The following is a 22530-nucleotide window of genomic DNA, read 5'->3' on the forward strand; positions in this document are numbered from 1 at the left end:
ATTATTTGCTCCATCCTTGTATTTATTTTATGTACAACTTTATGCTAGCTAATAGGACATTGCCACTTGGCAATATAGTATGTTGCTCTAGAAATATTCCTTCTGTATATAAAGTTGGGTTTGTACACTTAATACAACAGATTATTTGAATATACAAAAGAAGAAATCTTCAATTCATTCATTCTCTCATTTTTTCATTTCCTAACTTAGATGGATATTCGAGAAATTTGAAAATAATAAGAAAGGGTACTTCAAAATTTAAGCTTTGAATTTCATAGTCAGAATACTGCTTGGTTTTATTTATATGATTTGGTTCCTACTGTTGGCAGGAATGGAAACACAAGTGCATTGCAAAGGCTACCTACCAGCTTATAGCTCGTGGAGTTATAAGCGGAAGATGTTCTAAAGCAGAAAATTCTTGAACTTGAGGATACATTCAAGAGTCAGATAATTCTATCTCTAGTTGTCAATGTCAATTTTTTCGATAAAGTGAGGAAGTAATAAGCTTTTAATTTAGTTTTATACTGCTCCTCCTGCATATATCTACAGATGTAGTTTGTCCCCTTTTACACGTTTTTTCCAGTATTGCTGCAAAAGTTTGCTTATGTAAAATCTTTGCTTGTATTAACTATGTTATTCTAAACGTTATGAGGGGACAATTTCTTATTTAAGGCTAATAAAAAACTGAAAATTATGAACAAACACCGTACTTCGTACCCCGCAAGTGTTTAGTGACAACTATTATGGATGTTTTTATTAATTTAGATCTCTTATTTAAGCCTAGGTTTCAAAAGTATTATCCAGTTATCTAATGAGAAGGAAATTCAATCTAATTTGTAAATCGTTCTATTTTTGAATTTCATAGCACAACCCTCAAACAGTCAAGCTAAACCGATATGTCAGCTGCAGTTAAATGTTACATATTGCACCTTTCTAGTTCAGCAGAAGGTTTATGCTTAAAGATGTAGTTAAATCAATTGTAACCACATCCAAACATCAGCAAATATGATACTTTATTCTATAACATATTTGCAAAAAGATACAATAGACATAATACCCAAAATAATACTATAAAAATTGCAGCAGCATTGTGTCAGTTGGTATCAATTATTTTGAGAAAACCCAGTATAAGATGTCAGTTTACAGGCTAAAAGTTATGAAGAGTTTGATGTGTGATCAGTTAAGCTAATCTAATATCACATCGGCATATCCTGACTATAGGAGCATCCAGAAAGCATTGGCAAAACTGGACTTAAACACATTTAGAAACTTCAGCAAGAACTGGCTCAATCGCATCCCAAAATAGTAGCAAAAGATCTTTTACTGGCAGAAGCACTAACAAATAGTAGTAATTATTTAACTTGTTTGGCTTTTCACATAACTGAATCTCATATGAAATCTACAAGGAATAGAAAGTTCAAGTACCTTTCAGCACTTTTTGAAGGAGGAATTTTCATTTCCATCTCATGTTTCGCATATACTTTACTTGAGGACGATCTTGGTCTTCCAATTTTTCTAGCAAGGATGACTGTGTATTCGTTAAGCTGTCTGAATAGTTTGTTCCCATCATGATTAATAAATCTTCCCAAAGTGCGGATTTTGTTGGTTTTTTCCTGTATAAAATGGAAAGAAAATGTTCAATACCTATGTTAAATCATCATGAGGATAGTAATGCTTGAGGAGCACAAATGAACAACAAATTTTAACATTGAAGTGCTGGAGATGGGTTAAAAAATGAACACATATTTGTCTCTTAATGTGCAGTAATTTCGATAATACAACAGTTTTGAAAGAAACCAATTATTCATTCCTATTCTGACTATTCATTCCTAACAAAAACTTCTCAGGAAAAGTAGTTTGGAATAAGTTGTTCCCAGAGATCCGATAAGTCTCAAATTCCAAAGAGATGTCAGAGTTGCTTCATTACTTTGTGCAAATATTCATGCATATTAAAAGCTAAATACATATATAAATCAGTTGCTTAAGGCGTATAAATAATTCATCGCTTACTACGTCAATGATCCAAGTAGAAACTCAATTGGTTGAGAAAGGAAAACCAGCTATGCAGAAACTGATTCATACTGTTCTCACTGGATTTAGAAGCATAACTTAACAATATAAAAGACACTTAAATGCATTGCACAAAGAAAATTTTCATGGATGGTGGATTTTCTTCTCAAAAATAAGAATCGCAGAGCCATTTTTACAAACACAAGCAGAAAACTGAAAGCATACAGCTGAGGGGATGACCAATGTGAAATCTTATGCATGGTCAAAGTCCTTATTTAATTTATCAGTAAAATCCATATCATTATTTAACACATAATTAAACAAGCACATATAAAGAATTGATATAGAATCCCACACCGAAATCGAAGCCCCTTGCAACTTCTATAATTAGAAAACTTAGCATGTCGTAAATCCTCACACTCAGGTTTTTACAATCATTTACAAATTCCACAATGTCTCATAGGTCAGAAAATTATTGCTTTCTCTCCATATGTGTGTGTGCGTATAACAATCAAGAATGAGCTATTGAAAACGTCATGTTATGACTTTATAGCTAGTCAAATTGCACACTCAGGTTCTTACAGTCATTTACAAATTCTGCAGTGTCCCATTGGTAAGAAAATTATCTCTTTCTCTCCATATGTGTGTGTCTGTGAATAACAATCTAGATTCAGCTATTAAAGACATCATGTTATGACTTTATAGAAAGTCAAACTGCCAAAAATTTCGTCGGCAGAAGTCTTTGAATATGTGCGCAGAAGTGGCTTTTCCTCTAGCCAAAATCACTAGTAGCAATTATCCTTTTTTAAATCCTTTCTAAGTAATTAGAATTATTCCTTTTTTTTTTATAGTGCCATATGCATATGAACTTTGAAGAAATGAAAAACACACTGAAGTAATATAGATACTGACTACATTCTAATCATTACAACCATAGAAACAGATCTTAGGAGGAAATGAATATTCTCTACATCCTAAAGTGGTTGTCTGTTATCTTGCATTTACTCTAGTAAGTTCCTTAAATATTTATTTTTCTATTTTTATAGCAGCAAAAATTCTTCCCTATGCATCATGGCTAACAACAAATCACTTGTCACCATGATTTGTTTGTCAAATGTATTCCTAAAATTTATACTGCTTGTAAGTTATAGGATGATGTACAAATTTACAATCTATAATAGGGTTTGCATCTATTTGAGCTAAATAGAACTCTAAACCATGGAAGCCAACATTCCCTTATTATTTTACTACATGATAGAAGGACACAACAGAAAAGAGAGATAAAAATAAGTCTTTTTCAAATGATTGCCAGGACGCTCAATCCCTCTCTCATATCAAATTTCCCCTCTCTTCTGCGAAATAATTAAATAATGTATAGAGATATAATTAATTCATCATCGATATGAGAGTTCTATGTAACCAAAATATCTATGACTCGAGATATTATTGTTAGGGATATAGTAGATATATTCTAGATCCAATCTCATATTTGATGATTTGAAAATATTTTTGTGAACGTTATTTGATATAAAAATATATGACATTCTTTTATCATAGTTATTACTAATTATTTGATAAAGTACTTGATTAAATTTTGAGATTTGTCATCGTGATAGAGATCATGATAATGAGAGCAAAGTCTCTTACAATTTAATCTAAATTCGTTCTTGATCGTAGGATTATTAATTTGGACATTAGTAATCCGGTTAGATCAATATTCATGTGATTGTCTTTATGGGATAAAGATTAGTTGATCTCATTAACTAAATCACATAGATAGATGATGCATATAGAGATATGATTATTGAACCGACTCATTGGATAATTCCTAATGGTTAGAATTACCATAAACTGTCAATAGGATATTCTCTTGAAGAATGTGATGTAAGAGTTTCCTTTGACCTGAGATCGTCATAGTAATTGCCAATTTATTTGTTGTGCTTTAATACCAGACGCCCATGACCCTAGGGCGATAGTTGAAAGGATATTGGGTATGATTAAATACTTGTAGAATTAGTGATTGATCAAGATGGAATCTGTCAACTCTTGGTAATGAGTTTAAGCTCCATGTTGTCATGAATTATAAACGACCAAATTAAGACCTTGGTCAGGGCAATTGAATGAAAGAAAAAAAGAGTTTCTTAGGTCATTCAATGGTCGAATATATTTGACATGAACACATAGTTGGTCACCTATTAGGATTTGACAGTTAAACCATATCCTAGGGTGACTCAGAGCTATAAGGACAGAAGGAATTACTACATTATTCTTCTACTGGTTCTTGAGAGTAAATTGTATACTTCAAGCTATCCGGTCGTTAAGGAGTGTTGCTATACGCCACCCTTGATTAGTATATTAATGTGATTAATTTACTACCGGCTTAGTATTGAACCTATGGGGTCGCACACTAACGAGTGTTCTAATCTTTGCTAAAGGATTAATTACTTTATTATTTGTTAATTAAATTAAAGAATTTAATTAGTCAAATAAATTTAGTTAGTTAGTCCAAATAAAATAATATAATATTCTTTGCTAGCACAGGGGATATAATTAATATTGTGAAAAAATTGATGTTTTCTATTTTTGGAATAGAAAATTAAATTATATCTCTTGGTTAAAATATATATATATATATATATATATATATATATGTGTGTGTGTGTGTGTGTGTGTGTGTGTGTGTGTGTGTGTGTGTGTGTGTGATACACATATATATATTTGATCAATCCAATTAAGAATTGGATTGACGTGAAAGTCAACGTCGGTTATTTCATCCCCATAAGAATGGGATTGATAATTTTAATATAAATTATTACTTGAAGTCCAATTTAGAATTGGACAGCATCTTTACGTCAAAGTCCATAAAGGACGTGTAGGCTATCAGAATCCCATGAGTAATGGGATTAGTATTTTCCTATATAATGTAAACGTCCAATTTAGAACTTGGTTTTTTTTTCCGGTTCCTTTTCTTTAACCTAAGGAAAAACAATTGGGGTTTACGTATATATATATACATAGCTAAAGCAATGTGACCAACACAGCTTCTTGAAGAAGTCGAAAAACCAACAGAGATATCGAAAGAGTCAAGTCTTGACAAGAAAATTTAGTTTCTTGGTCTTTCACGTTGGCTACGGTTTTTGAGAAGAACTTTAGCACAATAGTTCATTCAATTTGTTTGCGGGTTTCGTTGATCAAAGAGTTGATAGCAAGGATCGGTCTCGGTGTGGATACGCATAGAGTTTTCGCACTATCGAAGAATTTTTGAAACGGGACTCTCTTCACCAGGTACGTCTCAGATTTGATCTTTGACATGTAAATAAATTTTAAACATGAAAAGATCTGCCTAGGATTGTTATTGTCTTCCGCTTCATGTTACGAACACCTATATGAAAAGCTCTGTAAATTGTTATGTAAGGAAATTGGATAAAAACTCACATGGAATAACCTAAAAGCTACACGTACTATTTGTGTAGGTAGAAAAAGGCACGTATAGAGATCATGTAAAATGACCTAGATGCTCTCAAGCTTTATTGAAATGATCCTAAGCACACATGTTGAAACTCTTACTCTTCTATATAATAGAAAAGAAATATAGTTAAAAAAGGAACTAGAAGTTATATCTTTGTCAAGGCAGCAACTAGGAAAACTGCAACAACCTCCCTAAAGATGTTGTGTCCGTTAATTTTTATGTAAATTTTTTCATTATTGTGCCACTTTTTTTGGGTGCAAAAGATGCATATTATATAATATTAAGGTGGTTCGTTACAAGGAGTAAGAGGCATTAAAACCAACATTCTAGGGGGACGACTTCTGGATGGGTCGTAACAAAAAGGGGGTTCTGGGGGTAAACTAGTAGTAGTGACTGTTTCCGGAGGGTAACAAACAACCTCATCGTGGGTGCTAGTTTGACTGTATGGGGTTAGTTTTCTAACAAAAAGAGTTCCAAACGGTCGTCTTCAAGCAGCTATTGTACAAAGTGCGGTGGTTGAGCAAAAACAATGATGTTTGGTGAAGCCTCCATCTGCAAACTATGTTTAGCTAAGGAGTCAGCTACCCGATTTGTCTCCCTGTACGTGTGAAGGACATCCGGATCATACAGTCGAGTGATTAGACACCTGCAATCAAGCATAATGTTAGCAAAGTGGATGAGAGGAATGAAGTATAGGAAGAAGGGCCTTAGCATCTAAATTGACTTCCAAGGGTGTGTATCCGTTAGTAAAAGCCAGGTGTAGGCCGTGATATAGTTCTAAGTGCTCGGCTTCCATGCTTCCGTGTACTAGGCGATGTCCCGCAAAACCCAGAAGCCAATTACCTGTGTGGTCCCGGATGACTCCACCAATTCCCCCATGAGTAGTGTGTTGTGAGGCGGAGCCATCAGTATTAAGTTTAAAGTAACCTGGACGAGAAGGATTCCACTTGATATGCATAGAGATTCGGGAGGAGGTAGGGCGGGAGGGGGTCGCGAGATAGTAGAATTCTGCAGCCATTTTAACGATGAGAGACGCGGAGAGGGGTTGGTGATGGTTTCGAAAAAGCTTACCATTACGGGCCAATCAGATATGCCAAAGAGCAAAGGGAATAAGGATGTCGTTAGGGATATATAAGGGATTCGGCACGTGAGTTTGGAAAAGAAGTTGATGAAGCAAAAAGATTAGAGAGCCAAAGTTGTGCAGAAGTGTCGTAATTGTTGGTAGCATGGATAACTGTGACCAAAGATGGACAGCAGTTGGACACTGAAGGAATAAATGAATCATTGTTTCAGGGTGGGTGAGGCAGATGGCGCAAGTGTCATTAGGAAGGAAACCTATGTGGTGATAATGGCTGGTAGTAGGAAGGCGGTTATGGCTAATCACCCAGAGGAAGTGTTTGATTTTTTGCGGAAGTCGAAGTTTCCATATCCAATGAAATGGCGGCCCTGTGTAAAAGGGAAGTAATTGGTGATAGAGTGATTTTGTGTTGAAGGTTCCGCTGGAAGCTAGAGTCCAGGAAAAAGAGTCAGGGTTTGTAGTGTGAGTGGGGATATATGTGTTGAGAATATGTTGTAACAGTGTTGATGGTACTTTAAAAGGGATGTTGGTGAGGTCTCATTGTGTCGTGTAATATAAGTGATACAGTGTCAAGAAGGGCATGACGTGGTAGGGCCCAGCGATACATTGTCGCAATGGTCGATTGGGGCCTAGCCAAGAATCAGTCCAGAAGTTAATGGTTGTGCCCGTACCTATAATCCATTTGATGCCTGATTGATAGAGATGCCAACCGGCGAGTAGGTCTTTCCAAATGAAAGAACCACGAGTATGAGGATGTGTAGTGTGATAAAAGTATCTGTGGAGGAGGGTAGCAGCCCAGAGGGAGGAGGGATTGTGTAACATGCGCCAGGCTTGACTAGCGAGTAAAGTTTCGTTTTTGTGGGATAGACGTTGGATACCAAGGCCCCCATGCGTTTTTGGTAAGGTGACAGTACTCCATTTTACGAGGTGAATTTTCTTTTTATTGGGAGTGGTGCCCCAGAGAAAATTAGTAGTTATAGTTGTCTCAGAAGCGTCAAATCTCCGATATGGTGATAGTTATCGGATTGTTGGGTCTAGTTAGGTAATGGTTGCTCAAATTAGAATTTAATTATTGGTTGTATTCAATTATATTTAAGATGACTGTGTAAATAAATTGGTCACAACTCACAAATGAAGCTAGACATGTGGATTAGGTATAACATCGATCTTTAATACAGATTTAGATATAAATAAGCATATAGGACACAAAGATACCATATAAAGAAACATAAATCAGCTCTTGGAAAGTGAAAGAATCTTCGTTTGGTTGGAAAATAAGTTATCCCACGATTAATTATTCTAGGATTGTTATTCTACCCTCCCAAAAAAATAAGAATAATATTACAATCCCAAGATTAGTTATACCACGCCACCAAACGTGGGATAAAGTCATCTCAAATTTAATCCCAGGATTAATTATCCCTTATCCCTCGTACCAAACAAAGCTTATAGAGTTTTAGTTCAGCAGAATTCAGTAATTTTTGTCAAAATCTTTTACTAGTGTTGAGAAATTTATATAATATGTATAAATAATTTATTCTGAACTCAATGAACTGTTTTTCTAGAATTTAGAATCCATAAAGTCAAAATTTCATACCCTTATCCGAATTAGATATTATTCTCACCCACGTAGGATAAAGTCATCTCATAATTAATTATCCATTATCACTCGTACTAATCGAGCATTATCGAGTTTTGGTTCGGCAGAATTTAGTAATTTTTGCCAAAATCTATCCCAGTATTAAGAAATTCATATAACCTGTATAAATAATTTATACAGAATAATTGTTTTTTTAGAATTTAGAATTCATAAAGTCAAAGTTCTAAATCTGTATCCGAATTAGCTATTAAAATATCAATGTAAAAGTTTGAACAATGACTTCATAACACTTTTAATTTGTTGTCTACACACATTTTTAGTTTTTATTAAGTTTTGGCACATTCATTCTTAGACTATAAATAAGCATACAACAAGCAAAGGTCGTAAATAGTGAAATATTAATCAGTTATTGGAAAGTGAAAGTTGTTTCATTTATCAAAGACAAGGTGTAGAATTAGAACTATTGAATAAGATTGAACAGAACTGGTTAGCTATTTAAAAAAAATCAATGTGGATATCATATTTTCTTCCAATATATATTTAAAGATAAATAGAAAAAGTGGGTGAGAAATGTACACCATAAAACAACTCGTTTTCTTAAGTTGGTACAATGGCCCAAATTTAACAACTAATTTTAGTTTCAATGTACTATATATTTATTCTTTTATTTTCTTATTTTGCGATGGAAATATAATATTATAGCTAATCCGTCTTAGTGGCGGAGGGAGGATTTTCGCCAAAAAGGTTCAAAAAAAAGTTAGAAAATTAGCAGAGATTGTGGCCAACGGAAATTAAACTAGTGACCTCACAAAGGTTTTGAACCCCCTTGACCACCGGGCTATGCTTTTGGACTGTGCCAATGGAATTCAAAATACAATATATAAAGGTAAAAAAATAGATTTTGCCTTATATATACAGTATAATTTTCCAGCGAAGGGCACCTTCCGCCCTCCTAAAGCCATCCTTGTTTGTCGCTCAATAGTAGGTGTGGCAAACGGGCGGGGTCAGATCGGATATGGTTCGGGTCGAAATGGGTAATGAAAAATGGGTAAGTTATCCGACCCGACTCATATTTAATACGGATAAAAAATGGGTTAACCGGCGGATAATATGGGTAATTATATTATCCATGACTTCTTGCATATGATCACTTTTGGAGAATTCTTAGTGCCCGTTTGGATATAAAATTTGATGGAAGATTTTTCCAAAAAAAATTCACTTTTTTTCAAAATTAGCGTTTGTTCATAAAATTTCCACTTTTCACTTGAAGATGCATTTTGGAAATTTTCAAAAATTTGAAAAACTGCAAAAAACGATTTTTCAAAATTTTCACTCACAAAACTTCAAAAACAACCCAAACTGAAATTTATGTCCAAACACAACTCTAAATTTCAAATACCATTTTCACTTGAAATTATTTTTCACCATTTTTTCGAATTTTACAATTCTTATGTCCAAACGCCTACTTAGTCTCCCTAACTTGAGGAACTCCCAATTTGAGGTTTTACAAATATAAAAGTTGACTCATTGATTATCCATTTTCTAAATGGATAATATGGTTATTATTCATATTTGACCCATTTTTAAAAAGTTCATTATTCGACCTATTTTTTAGTGAATAATATGGGTGGTTAATTGTTTTCTTTTAACCATTTTGTCACCCCTACTCAATAGTAATGGCAAAACGATCTATCGCTAAAATTCGCCAATAATTTTTTTTTTTTTTTGGTAGTATTCCTCCTGAAGATCCTCTACAATATTTTTTTTCCTCCGTCTCATTTTATATGAAGGTTAATATGAACATGAAATTTAAGAAATTGAAAGAATTAATTTGACATGTAAACCAAATATATGCAAAGTATAATATAATTATCTTAATAAATAAGTTGTGATAAGAGTTCCATATATTTTTTTTATTATCCCTCTCATTATAAAAGAGTAAACATTTTAAAGCTGGTAAGTCCAACAAAGCATGTCATTAAAAATAAATTAAAATTTTTAAAAATATATACCATTATGATGGGATAGACTAAAAAGAAATACTATATCATATGGGCGAAATAACAAAATAAAATGGGTGCATGTGAATGGACAATAGGACTTGTGTGGTTGATGTTGAGACAACTTCGTCCTTTTATCCTTCTAAGGAAGAAATATTTTTGGCCTTGGATTTCAATATTTCGATCTCATCCTCAAACTATATGTCGCACACTCAATTTTGTTAATTAAATTCTATCATATTCATTCTAAAAAAAGTAAATGACCACAAAATTCACAAAGTAAATTAAAAATACTCTATTATTTTGCTGGCGCGACTTTATATTTCCTTTTTAGCCCGGTTAAAAGAATGATCTTTTTTTAAACTTAAAAATAATTTAATTTCAACATTTTATTTTAATTTTTAACATAAAAATTTTATTATCGCACAAATATAATAATATTTTAAGACTTCTCTATAATAACATCTCTATATAATAACCACTCACTATAAAAACTAATTTTTTCTTGGAATTGATTATTTATATTATGTTATTATATCTATTTAAATAATAATATTTTATTATAACGTCAAAAATATCGGAATAATAATAAACACGACTATTAGATAAAGATTTGACTATATTATATTTTATAAAATTAAAGAAAGGAAAAGAAAGCTTCTTATCCAACTATCATAACCAGAGAACTGAAACATTGGGAAAATGGCGACCTTAACACCTTCCACGCTGCAACTCACAAAATCAAACCCAATCTTCTCACAATCTCCCCTCAAACTCCACGCGCCATCCTACTTCTCCTTCACCACACGCGCCACCACCGACGAATCCTCACCGTCCGACACAGAAGAAGAAACCGTCACCGAAACATCCTCAGACCCGGACAGCTTCGAGAGTAAGCTGTCCCAAGTCCGGCTCCGGTATCGGAGCGGAACGGGTAAAAAAGCGGAGCTCCGAAAGACACGTAAGGGCAAAACAGCAACAGCCGGATCCGGATCCGGGGCGAACATGTTCCTCCCGCCAATTCCGTTAAAGGAACCTGTATCTGATGGACTGAATGTCGAATTCGGGTTCAGCCCGTATTCGGAGCGGGTCAATGGCCGGATCGCGGGTCTCGGGTTAACCGCTTTGCTATTAGTGGAACTTGCGACAGGTAAGAGCGTGATTAATTATCACACGCCGTCAATTGTTTTTATTCAGATTTATTTTGTGGCGGCTTTAGCGGCTGTGTATTTGAAGTTTGAGAAAGAAAAAGTTAGTGTTTGGCCTAAATAGTTAGTTTACCTGTTAAGAAATGAACTGCCTTTGTTGAGCTCATTGAGAATCTTTTTTCCAATTTGTTGAACAGTTTATTATACCATTATTAAATGTGCATTTGTATTATAATTTGTACCAATTGCTAGATTAACTGACGGTCTACCGAAAACAGTCCCTCTATCGTGGTATGGTAGGGGTAAGGTGTGCGTATGCACTACCCTCTCCAGACTTCACTCGTGGGATTTAACTGTGCTTATTGTTGTTGTTGTTGTACCAATTGCTAGATTGCTGCTTTTTTTATTAATGTTGTGCTTATGCTTTACTTGAGCCGAGGTCTATTGGGAACAACTTATCTATCTTCACTATTGTCTGCGTATAGATTATGCTCTTCAAACCCCATATATAGGATTACATTGTGTATGTTGTTGTTTGCTAGATTGTTGGTGAATTTGGTTTATTTGAGCAACTAATATTATATATTTGGTCACATCACTTGAGGCGAAGGCTATAATTTGCAGAAAGTGAAAGAGTTCTACAAGTCTTCCTAAAATTAGATTAGCAAGAAACCAAACTAGAAAAAGAAATAGTCCTTCAATTGCAACAATGTGAACTCATTTGATCCTACACGATATTAAGTGGAAGTGGTCACTTTGAAGGGCAAAAGGAGCCTTGGCATATGGTAGAGTTTGTTGTCATGTGATCAGGAAGTTACGGGTTCGAGCCGTGGAAATAATCTCTTGCAGAAATGCAGGGTAAGACTGCACGCAATAGACCCTTGTCCGACCCTTCCCTGAACCCCAAACATAACGGGAGCTTAGTACACCGGACTGCCCTTTTGATCAATTTGTATTAGTAATATGAGCAAAATACGTGAGATATAATCCATAGATTTCAATTTTTCAACAAAGTCTTTCCAGTAAAATCGAAGCTCCTTAGTACAATCGGTTTCAATATATCAATTTAATTTAAAGAGGAAGAGGGTGTTAGGACCAAAAATAAATCAGGTGTCATGCGGAAGCTAGTAAAGCAAACCTTCAACGATAAATCACACAATAAAAGAGAAATCTACCAAAAGAGACACAAACATTTAACGTGGTTCGGTCAACTGACTTACGTCCACGGCGGAGATGAGCAATCCACTATAATAAAAAAAGAGTACAAAATATCGAGAAAACAACCTCACGAAGAGGCAAGCACAAGTGACACACTAACACTTGTCCCGTAAAGTTCTCCCCCTAAACAAGATTCTCAAGCCCCCTATGGCTACATTGTGGATGCTACTGAATGAGAAGGACGGATCCTCAATTTATAAAACTTCAAACCTTTTCCTACAAGAAAAGAGATTAGCCAAATATGGAAGAATTATATTTTCCTTCTAAGAAAAGAAAAACCCAATTATGGTAAATATATTGTCTTTTCCTTCATAAAATGGAAAAACCAATTATGATAAAAAAATCTGGACAAACACATAATAGAGGGAAGAAATTCCAGTCTTTAGTAGGTTAAAAGGCATTTGAGAAGCAGGAGGTTTAAGAAAAAGGACGATTTTCTAAATTTGTGATCTCAAATATATCATAACATTTGATTGCTATAAAGTTTCTCATCAAGGATAATATGAAAAGTATGTGTTAAATTATTTTTACATTTAAAAAGAGATCATACTTTTTGGAACAAATTAAAAAGGTCTGGGAAATAGAGTCTGACAAACTGAAATTCTTTATCTGTAATGCTGTTTAAGCTAGACGAGCATTTGAGTTTGAAGGTTATAATTTGCAGGAAGTGATACAAGTTGAATGATTTCCAATTTTATTTCTAAATTAACGTGTAGCAAGAACCAAACTAGAAAGACCGTTCTTTATCTTATAGTTAACCTAAAACCTAAGTTGCTCGGACACCGGTGTAGGTATCCGATACAGGTGCGTATTTTGAGGTCGAATTTTTCGAGACGTAAATTCTGTTATTCGGGGATACAGATTCTAGTACGAATACAAGTGCTGGAATCCGGATACAAATAATTCAAAAAAATAAAAATATCTCTAAATTAAGAGAAATTTGGTGGAATACTTACGTATAGCTTGTAAAGTATGGCTTTCTTTTTTATTCTCAAATTGTAGATAAGTAAAAGATTGATTTCTTAGATAAGGTATGCTATTCTCTTCAAATTTACCTTAGTTTTGGTTCTAATTTCGGAAATCAAATTGTATCTCATCTCGAATTTTTTCCGTCCGCCGTGGTCAAAGTACCCAAATTTGTTTGACCAGATCCGGAATGAATCTCATACCCATACTCATATTAGTGTCGTGTCAACATAGGTGTGGCACCTAAACTCCCTTGTCGGAGCAACTTAGCCTAAAACTAATCAAAAAGCCCTATGTATAACAGAAGGAGATAGGAACCTGAAGTTAAGGACTGAGCCTCTAACCTCTTAGAGCAAAATTAAGTACATAACCAACATACTATGAGACAATCTTTCTTAAGTGATGTCATTTTATCCTACTTATCGATTTTCTAACAGTATTAATGCATATATTTAGTTAAATTTTCTAACGAAGCGGTATCACGTGACACTGCTTCATCGAACGTGCGTCCGCCCTGGTTGTCAGATAATAGGAGAGCCCCCTTAAGGTGTTCAGATAAAATTTCTAGATAACTGATACATCTAAACATTTTCTAAAATGATCAAGCTAAAAGGATCAGTTTTTTGCTGCTGATATAGCCATTATAGTATGCTGTATATATTGTATTACTATAGCCATAAAGATCAGTTTTAAGTGGCATTACTAGTATAATGTTGCTGCACTGTGTGGTAGAATTAGATGCCATATTCAACCCCGTCTTGAACATTCCTTAAGCTAGGTGTTGGCAAAGGAGTTCAATTGAATTTCCTTCGCCCAAGTTACAATGTGCAAATAGGGCAAAAATATATATTTTTAATTATATATAAACTGTTGAATCCTCTTGTTGTTGTTGCTATATATATATTCTGATATAAAAGAAAATTCTAGAGTAGTGGCAAATGGATTTTGAAAATTATTTTTAGTCACATGTTCAGATCCAACGTATGGTTTTCAAGAAATTTTTTCAATCCCCTTATATGAAATCCTGGCTTCGCCACTCGTCATGAAATTTTGAGATGAAAATAATGAAATATATTTGTATATAATTTTTCCTTCCGTTCCCAATTCAATGAGTTTTGAGCTCGTGAACTAAATATATTTGTATTGAGGATTCCTGTCGAAAAGTGATAAAGGGAAAAGATAATATAGAAAGCGACTTGAATTTCTTATTTCTAAAGCTTCAAAGTTCAAAGGATAAAACGTCATGTATTTGAAGATCAACGTTTTATTAGAATATACGTCGATATGTTAGCTTGTGTACTTTAATAACAATCTTTTTTCCTCTACAAGGCAATATTAATACTAATATAACACTAACTAAAAACATTACATTCAGTTTGCATCAATCTAAATTTACTTATTTTCTTTTACACAAGTATCCTTCAGTCCCAAATATTAGTTGCGACAAACTTAATTTGTTTTAAAATATTTCACATTTTAAAAACATTGGGAAAAAAAATCATTAATTATTTTTTTTGCAAATCATTTTTTACTATTCTCGTTAGTGGAACAATACATCTGATAAAAATAAAGAAGCCTAGGTAAACACTTAATGGTTAAGGTTATTAGATTAGTATCTTTTTTAGACGTTGTGAAAAAAACTTAAAGAGAATAACGAGAAAAATATACTCTTAACTCAATAAAGAGATTATCGAAAATGAAATTTATATCACTTGGACAGTTTCAGTATACACTTTGAAGCAAAGAATTATTCAGCTTAATTAGCGTGCAGGTAACCACTTCGAATATAAATCTATTATCCGTGATTAACTTAGGAATTTCCAGTTATACCAAGTAGATAGCAGTCAAACATATCTTTCTATAATTAGATACCGTAATATAGATTTTCTTAGATGGTTTCGTAATTAGGCAGAAAAGGTCCATCTCAATCTCTGTTAAGCAATTTTCTGCAAACATTTTAGCTTTCCAAGAGCTATTTGTTCACACTAGGTCTATTGGAAGCAACCTCTATCGGTATCGGTAGAGGTAAGATTACCGATAAGATTCAAATCTCACCTAGGTTTGTTGTCGTTATTGTTGTTGACGAGTTCTCACTAGTTATCTGAAATGGATTCACCAATTAAAGAGGACATGTGGAATAATTGGGATCCCTCGACCCTCACATGTGGAATAATAAAGGTCCCAAATTCAAACTATTTGATGCATAGTACTTTACCCCTTGAATGAATCGACCGAGAAAATCCGTATTAGTTGAGCCAGTGGCTTCAAATGCCAAATAGTTAAACCAAAAAAGGTTAAAAGAGGGAAACGGACGGTCTCAAGAGATGAAAAAGCTGTAGGAAGCACATCCATATCAATGATATCTGGTCTCGTAGATGGTGCTGTTGTTATATCATGCTTAACCTGCATAATTCACCTTGGACAATTATCCATCATCAATCAGTTTCTCTAACTTGTAAACCACGCGCAAATCAGGATTAATTGAGCCGGTGGCTTCAGATAAGCGAATAGTTACACCAAAAAGAAGTTAAAAGAGGACAGGGACATCTCAAGAAATGAAAATGTAGGATGCACATCCATCTCAATGATATTTGGTCTCATATTGATATGCCATACTTAACCTGGCATAATTCACCTTGGACATCAGAGAACCCAAGTGCTGGTTAAACACTTGTAAACCACAAAACTGAGTGTCATTTACCCCAGAAGCCTTACAAAGCCAGCATATTAGCAACTTAAACTAGTAGTAGTATTCAAGCCAGCATACTAGCACCTTAAACTAATTGCGTTCAGGCCAGCATAATAGCACCATAAACTAGTAGTGTTCAGGCCGGCATAGTAGTAGCACCTTAAACTAGTTTTCAAGTCAGTGCAGTCTAGAGCATCTTAAACAAGTAGTTTTCCCCTCCAAAAGAACAAATTGCAGGCAGCAAAGGTAAAAAGCACGTTCCTTGGACGGCTTACTAGCAAAAAGATTTCTTTTCTTGGAGCAAAAAAAATGCATAACCGCATACTTCCAAAAAAGATGAGATGTTCATTGAGATATTAAGTGAAAGTCTGCTTCTTTTCAATAAGGAGATATTAACACCTCTTCAGGCAAGACTCCACTGTGTCTAGAGCCACCTTCTTATACTTCAAGATTTCTCATTCGTCCAGATGCAATCAAAAATCGGTATCTGTTCCTCATTACACGCAGCACATTACCTGTACCTGTAAGGACCAAGAATTCTTTTACAGGATCTGAGCGATGCGGAAACAGTGTTTCCCACCCCACAGCTGCAGATATTCCAGGTTCAGTGAGCCATAAAATCAAAATCTTCTTCTTTTTAATCTAGAGACATCAAATCCCTCTTCATGCCAAACTTGCCCACTCTGTCTAAAATTACCTTCTTGCTCCTCGACATTTCTCATTCGTCTAGGTAAAGCTCGATCCTTGATATTTGCATCAAATTCTCTTTCCCTAGTGTTATTTCTTTCAACAAATTCTTCATCAGTTTCTGGATAGAACCTAAAAGGCCTAGGGCCACCATCCTGGTTAAAACGGAAAGAGTCATTTTCGCTGTTATAAGAAGGACGAAAAGAACGAGCAGGTCCTCCTCGCCTCTCGCCATACTTCCTTCTCTCATCAGTACTTCCACCACTACGAAGCTCAGGAAACCTGCCAGTGTGTATCGGCCCATCAAAGTAGTCATCACCATCAGCCCTCTCCCGGCGATCTAACATCTCAAGTCTCCTATTGTTTCTAGTAGTAAATACCCGATCAGGTGGACTTCTTCTGATAGAAAGAGACCTTGGATGCCCATGCTCCTGTCCAGCGTCCACATCCCTCATATCATTCAGACGCCGAGCAGTATACGATGGAGAGTCACGCCTTCGAGGAACCATATCATCGGTAAAAGAAGTTCGTGGGGAAGACCTCATTCTATCTTCCCTGTACATAGCTGGAGACCTGTGCTGAGATGAATCTGGAAGACCATTGAATCCTTCGGTCGGTCTCCTCCGAGGAGATGACCAAGGACCAGGGGGACGTGTACGGGATCTAGCAGGAGATTTAGACCGCATTCGAGGGAAACCTCTTCTCTGCATCGTGGTAAACTTTGTATTACCCCGAATGAAATGACCATCTGGTCCATCAGAGCCATCTTCACCAGTGCATCTACTTGGGCTGATATTCCTAGGAGCTCTACGAAGCATTTGAATACCCATCATGGCAGCATCTTCTCTTCCATTGGGGGACAGCCGCCGTGCAGGTGGATGCCGAAATGAAGAGAAGGAATCATTTAATGGCTTCCTCCTCCTATTACTAACAAAAGCAGCACCATCGAGTCTATCATAGTCATTACGTTCAATTTCAGATTCCCCAACAGCAGCAGTACGTTTACGTCTAAAACGATAATCAGTGCCACCTCCATAGCTTTCAAAATCACGCCCAGAATCCCAATCACTACGTGAACTATCAAACCGGCCCGAACCCCTCCCTCTTCCACGCATGAAGTTCCCCCGTGAGCTGCCAAATGACCGGTCCTCATTCCTATGCCGGACAAATTTAGGACCATCAGCATAGGTTTCATCTCTGGAAAATGCAGGAAGAAAAAGTCATAGTTGAGCAGCATTCAGATACAAAAGAAAAATTACAAATCAAACAGCAATGAAAAGAAAAAATCACCTATTCTTTCGTAGATGGAATTTCTCCTCCTCTATATCAGAATACCTTTCTCTTCCGCTTCTTGAAGGCAGTGACCTACCTGTAATAGTTCTGACATTACTAGGAGATGTCACATTAGATGCACGAGGTAAATTGATAATCCGGCTCTTGCTTCCAACATTTGATAAATCTTTATTAGAGTTGGCATTAATAGATGTTTCAGCGTTCTGCAAAGATGAATCGACTGTCGGTGCCATATCAAATCCTCCAATATTCTCGTTATTAGCCTCGCCAACATTTCTGCCAGACCCACTGCTTCCAGCAGGCGCTTCATCACATAAGACATCCTTTTCACATCCCTCGTGCAGATCTGCTATTCCTGATTGATCAACTGGTCCTTGTTGAATAGCACCAATAGGCCTCTGCTCATCAGCTCCTGGTGTTTCCTCTTTATCCAATAAAGGACTCCGCAAATTACCGTCTTTATGATCAATTTTGTCGGCTTTCTCATCACAGCCTTTCACAAAGTCATCATTACTCTCAGTATTAACTGGCAAACTGTTATCTTTTTCATCATAATTGAAGCAGTGAGATTCCTCAACCCCAGAAGAGCCAGCAGAATGAGCACTTATGCTATTTTTTTCCGAATCCATCCCCTCAGCAATTGGGTCTTCTGCAATTGACTGCATCATTGGCTCTCGGACCTCACCTTCTTCATATTCTTCATCCTCTCTGCCACACCCCACACTCTCAGCATCAACATGTCCCGCAAAAGCATGATTACCATCAGATTCATAATCAGAACCATAACATTCCTCTTCTGTACCAGCTGATATACTTATCTTTTCCTCATCAATTGCCGATCCCACACCACTTGCAACCAAATGATGCAGCTCTCGTGTATCTTCAACATTGATGCCCTCCAACACAGATGCCTCCACTTTATCACTGGACACATTTGATTCTTTGTGGTCAAAGTTTGCATTTTTAGCAGCAATATCAGCATTTGCCTGGTCTAGAGCATTCTTACTTCTATTAGCTTCTTCAGTATGAACAGAGTACTCAGATTGAGTAGACAAGTCCCCACTCATCACAGACAAATCAGAACAGGTAGACAATCTAGAAGGGCATCCCTTTTGAGGGGTCAAAGGCATTGGCAGTGTAGACGAAGATGAAGAAGAACTCTCTTGAAGCTGCAAAACCCTTCCAACTGATTGGTGTGCAATCACATCCGACGTCATGGATATTTCCTGACTAACCTCCTGGAGTGGTTCACATTTCACTGGTTTTTGCTCAAGTAATTTCTGAGGACCCTTGGTCGACACCTCAGTAGGTTGCAGATTCTGCCTCACAACTTCAGGTTTTACTATATTAGCATCCAATGTTCCAGCTGGACGACATGCAGTTCCAGCATTGGCTTGTACCAAGGCTTCCTCAACAGGTTCTGACTTAACTGTTTTACGAGTGGGGGAATTCATGTTACTATTCAATGCCAGATTTTTCAGCAAACTCGAGTTCGGACTAACCCTGCTAGAGTCTACTTTAGCCAATGACTGCAGTATTGAGGAGTCAAACCCACGTAAAGTACTACCAAGACTAAGAGGAAGCACATCTGCAGACTTGTATGGTATGCTAGACTGTATTGATGAGATAGGAAAATTAAATTCCCGCTCACTAGCTCCAACAATTTGTTTCCCTTTATCAACATTAGCACCAACAACAGAAGCAGAACTAATAGAAGGCTCTCTGTCCAGTGAACTAGAAGTCTTACATAACAGATCAATGTGACTAGCATCTTGAACAGGAACATCGTCCCCAGAACCCTCCCATGAGTCCATGGGAGTATTCAGATCCCAGTTAGATCTATTAGTGTGTGCAGTATCATCAGAATCATTGTTATTCAATCCATTCTTGCAACTTCCGTCCTGGGAAATGTCCTTCCCTTTATTCAAAGACAGAGAAAGCAATGAAGGATTTACAGTTCCACGCATCAGGCAACTCCCCTCAGTATTTGGATCAACCAGTGAAGAAACATGTGATTTCTTTGGGCCTAATGACAGTTCAACATGTCCAGAATCAGCAGGAAGTTCAAGTTTACATTGGCTTTTCCCTTGTTTGGCAACAACTTCCTTCTTGACATTCACTATGGTCCTACCTAGAACTTCCTGGCTAGCTAATTTTTCGGCAGAAGCTGGTTTCACTTGATTGTCTACATTTCCCGAAGGACCCGAGCTAGTATCAGGGTTTGCTTCCCGAGATATGGTTAAAAATGGTTGCAAAGTAGGCGGAGAGTCAACATTTGGACCAGAAGCTTTTTCCTTTTTTACCTCTAGAAGTGTATTCTTGACAGTATCAGATTTACTTGTACTATCACAAGAACTCAAGGTCGAGCCCTGGACCAAGCAAGAATCTTTGGTCTTGGATTCACTTTCGTTAGACAAAGAAGATGGCTCAGCACGAGTAGGTGAAGGAGACTGGACCATGGAGTACCACCTCTTCTTAATAGGGATACCTGACGACGAGTTACTGGGCTGCCGGGAAAGAACCCCAGGCTGCAAATACATGACGAAATAGAACGATATTAAAACCAAGCAAGTATTACACAGTTAGACCAATTCAGCAGCAAATCATAAATCAGATCGAGACCTCTTCGTTCCCTGAAACTGGCATGGTTCCAAAATCAGCTAAATCTTTTTTATCTCCAGAAAATCTCACTCAAGTCCAAACGTTACAATCAAGTCGTAGAACACATCTGAAACACTAGATCACAGTCCTCTAATAGCACCCTGCAACCAGATATGCCAAAATATTATAATACAAAGGAAGAGAAACAAACAGTCAGAATCACCAAACATACACACACATATCACATTACATACACAAGAAAAAAGATAGACATTGGTGATATCAAGTGCAGATCCAGATGAACGAAGGGAAAAAAGTAAGCATCTGAATCTCATAAACACTACCAAGTAAACAAGATTGACCAAAATAACGTAACAAATAGTTACTCCATCTATTAATCACTAGCAGGTTTTGACCATCAAAACCCTTAATATTTTTTTAGGATGGTGGTGTTCGGGCCAGGTTACACACATCTCAGACTATTCCACTAATACCTATTTTCCTTCCGCAAGCACAAGTACCGGTCAACCCTGACTACCAAGACTTAAGCTGAGGCTGATGGTAAGAAATCACCAAAAATCCGAACATTACCCGCAAATTCCAATCTAGTTACAACTTAGCCAGACCCAAAAATATAAAATCCCTGAAATACCCTCTCTATCCTTTGGTGCCATTGGATAAAATTACCAAGATTTTCTAGCTCTAAATTTTTTCAAGCCCTAGTTCTATCTGAATCAGATAATCTGATCATAAAGATAACAAATCAATCTCTAAAATACAACAGAAAAACCATCATTCATTTGATTCATAACAGTAAAATAGTCAAAATCTAATCCCAAAAACCCCCCCATATATAACCAAAGAAAAAGCATATTCATCACTCATCAGATCCAAATTTCAGGTAAACAATCCATAAAACCCGAAAAATTCAAGCATCAAAAGCAAAATTTCACCTGACAAAAATTCAATCACACCCCCAAATTAAAGCACAAAGATAAAAACGAGAACCTTCGCTAATTTCAGACAGCAAAAGAGAGTATAACGGAGGAGGAAAAAAGAGTGAAAACAGAGAGGAAAAGGGGAGAAAGACTTTTGGTGGTGAGTTTTTTCGTACTATTTTGATAGACAGATTGGAATTGGAATTGGAATTGGAATTGGAATTGGTGTTTGTAGTTGGTTAGGGTTATGTGGACTTTTCAATAATTGCAATAACTTCTTTTATTTAATAATAGGTCCTTTATTTTCTCTCTATCTGTCATTTTCGTTTTCCTGATTTTTTATTAATGTCACTTTTGGCTTGCTTTTCCTTATTTTAATACATAATTGAAGAAATTGTAGGGTAGGTGGCACCCCGTGTTTGCTCCATAGTCCTTACATTTGCTTGCAAATCACATCAGAATCTGGAATAAAGATTGCTTCAAACTTTATCATCAACTTCGGGATTAAATTTGATATGAGTTTATCTCATATTTGATTGGGATAAAATTATGGTATAACTAATCTCGATATTAGTTATCCCGAAATTATAGTGTTTATTTATCCTTATAGAAAGGTGGAATAATTAATCTCAAAATAACTATTCCCAAAATAATTAATCATGAGATAGCTTTTTTCCCAACCAAACGACCCCTAAGGAATTTATAGTGTGAACAAATATGCATAAGTAAAGAATCTGGAAGTAAGATTGCTCCCAACTTTATCATAAACCATTAACTTTTGAGTGAATTTATAAAAAATAAAATAAAAGAACTTATCCGGATTATGTTTATGT

At 35.9% G+C, this 22530-nt stretch overlaps 2 protein-coding genes across 3 annotated transcripts; one reads left to right on the forward strand and one right to left on the reverse strand.

The window, feature by feature from the left end:
- The first annotated feature begins 10817 nt into the window (after positions 1–10817).
- On the forward strand, positions 10818–11540 carry LOC104218643 (uncharacterized). The gene has a single exon (XM_009769183.2). It carries the CDS (start codon positions 10860–10862, stop codon positions 11427–11429), a length of 570 nt encoding a protein of 189 aa, XP_009767485.1. The 5' UTR covers positions 10818–10859; the 3' UTR covers positions 11430–11540.
- Positions 11541–16037: 4497 nt separating this feature from the next.
- On the reverse strand, positions 16038–21932 carry LOC104218642 (uncharacterized). Of its 2 annotated transcripts, none has more exons than XM_009769182.2 (4): positions 21768–21932; positions 20781–20920; positions 18156–20686; positions 16038–18062 (listed from the first exon to the last, which is right to left on the reverse strand). In XM_009769182.2, exons 2-4 carry the CDS (start codon positions 20802–20804, stop codon positions 16799–16801), a joined length of 3819 nt encoding a protein of 1272 aa, XP_009767484.1. In that variant the 5' UTR covers positions 20805–20920; positions 21768–21932; the 3' UTR covers positions 16038–16798. The 2 variants fall into 2 exon arrangements, with proteins under 2 accessions (XP_009767484.1, XP_009767483.1); XM_009769181.2 differs by having other exon boundaries at positions 21713–21932.
- Positions 21933–22530: the final 598 nt, after the last annotated feature.

This window comes from Nicotiana sylvestris, chromosome 4, assembly GCF_000393655.2.
Source record: "Nicotiana sylvestris chromosome 4, ASM39365v2, whole genome shotgun sequence".
Classification (NCBI taxonomy): domain Eukaryota; kingdom Viridiplantae; phylum Streptophyta; class Magnoliopsida; order Solanales; family Solanaceae; genus Nicotiana; species Nicotiana sylvestris.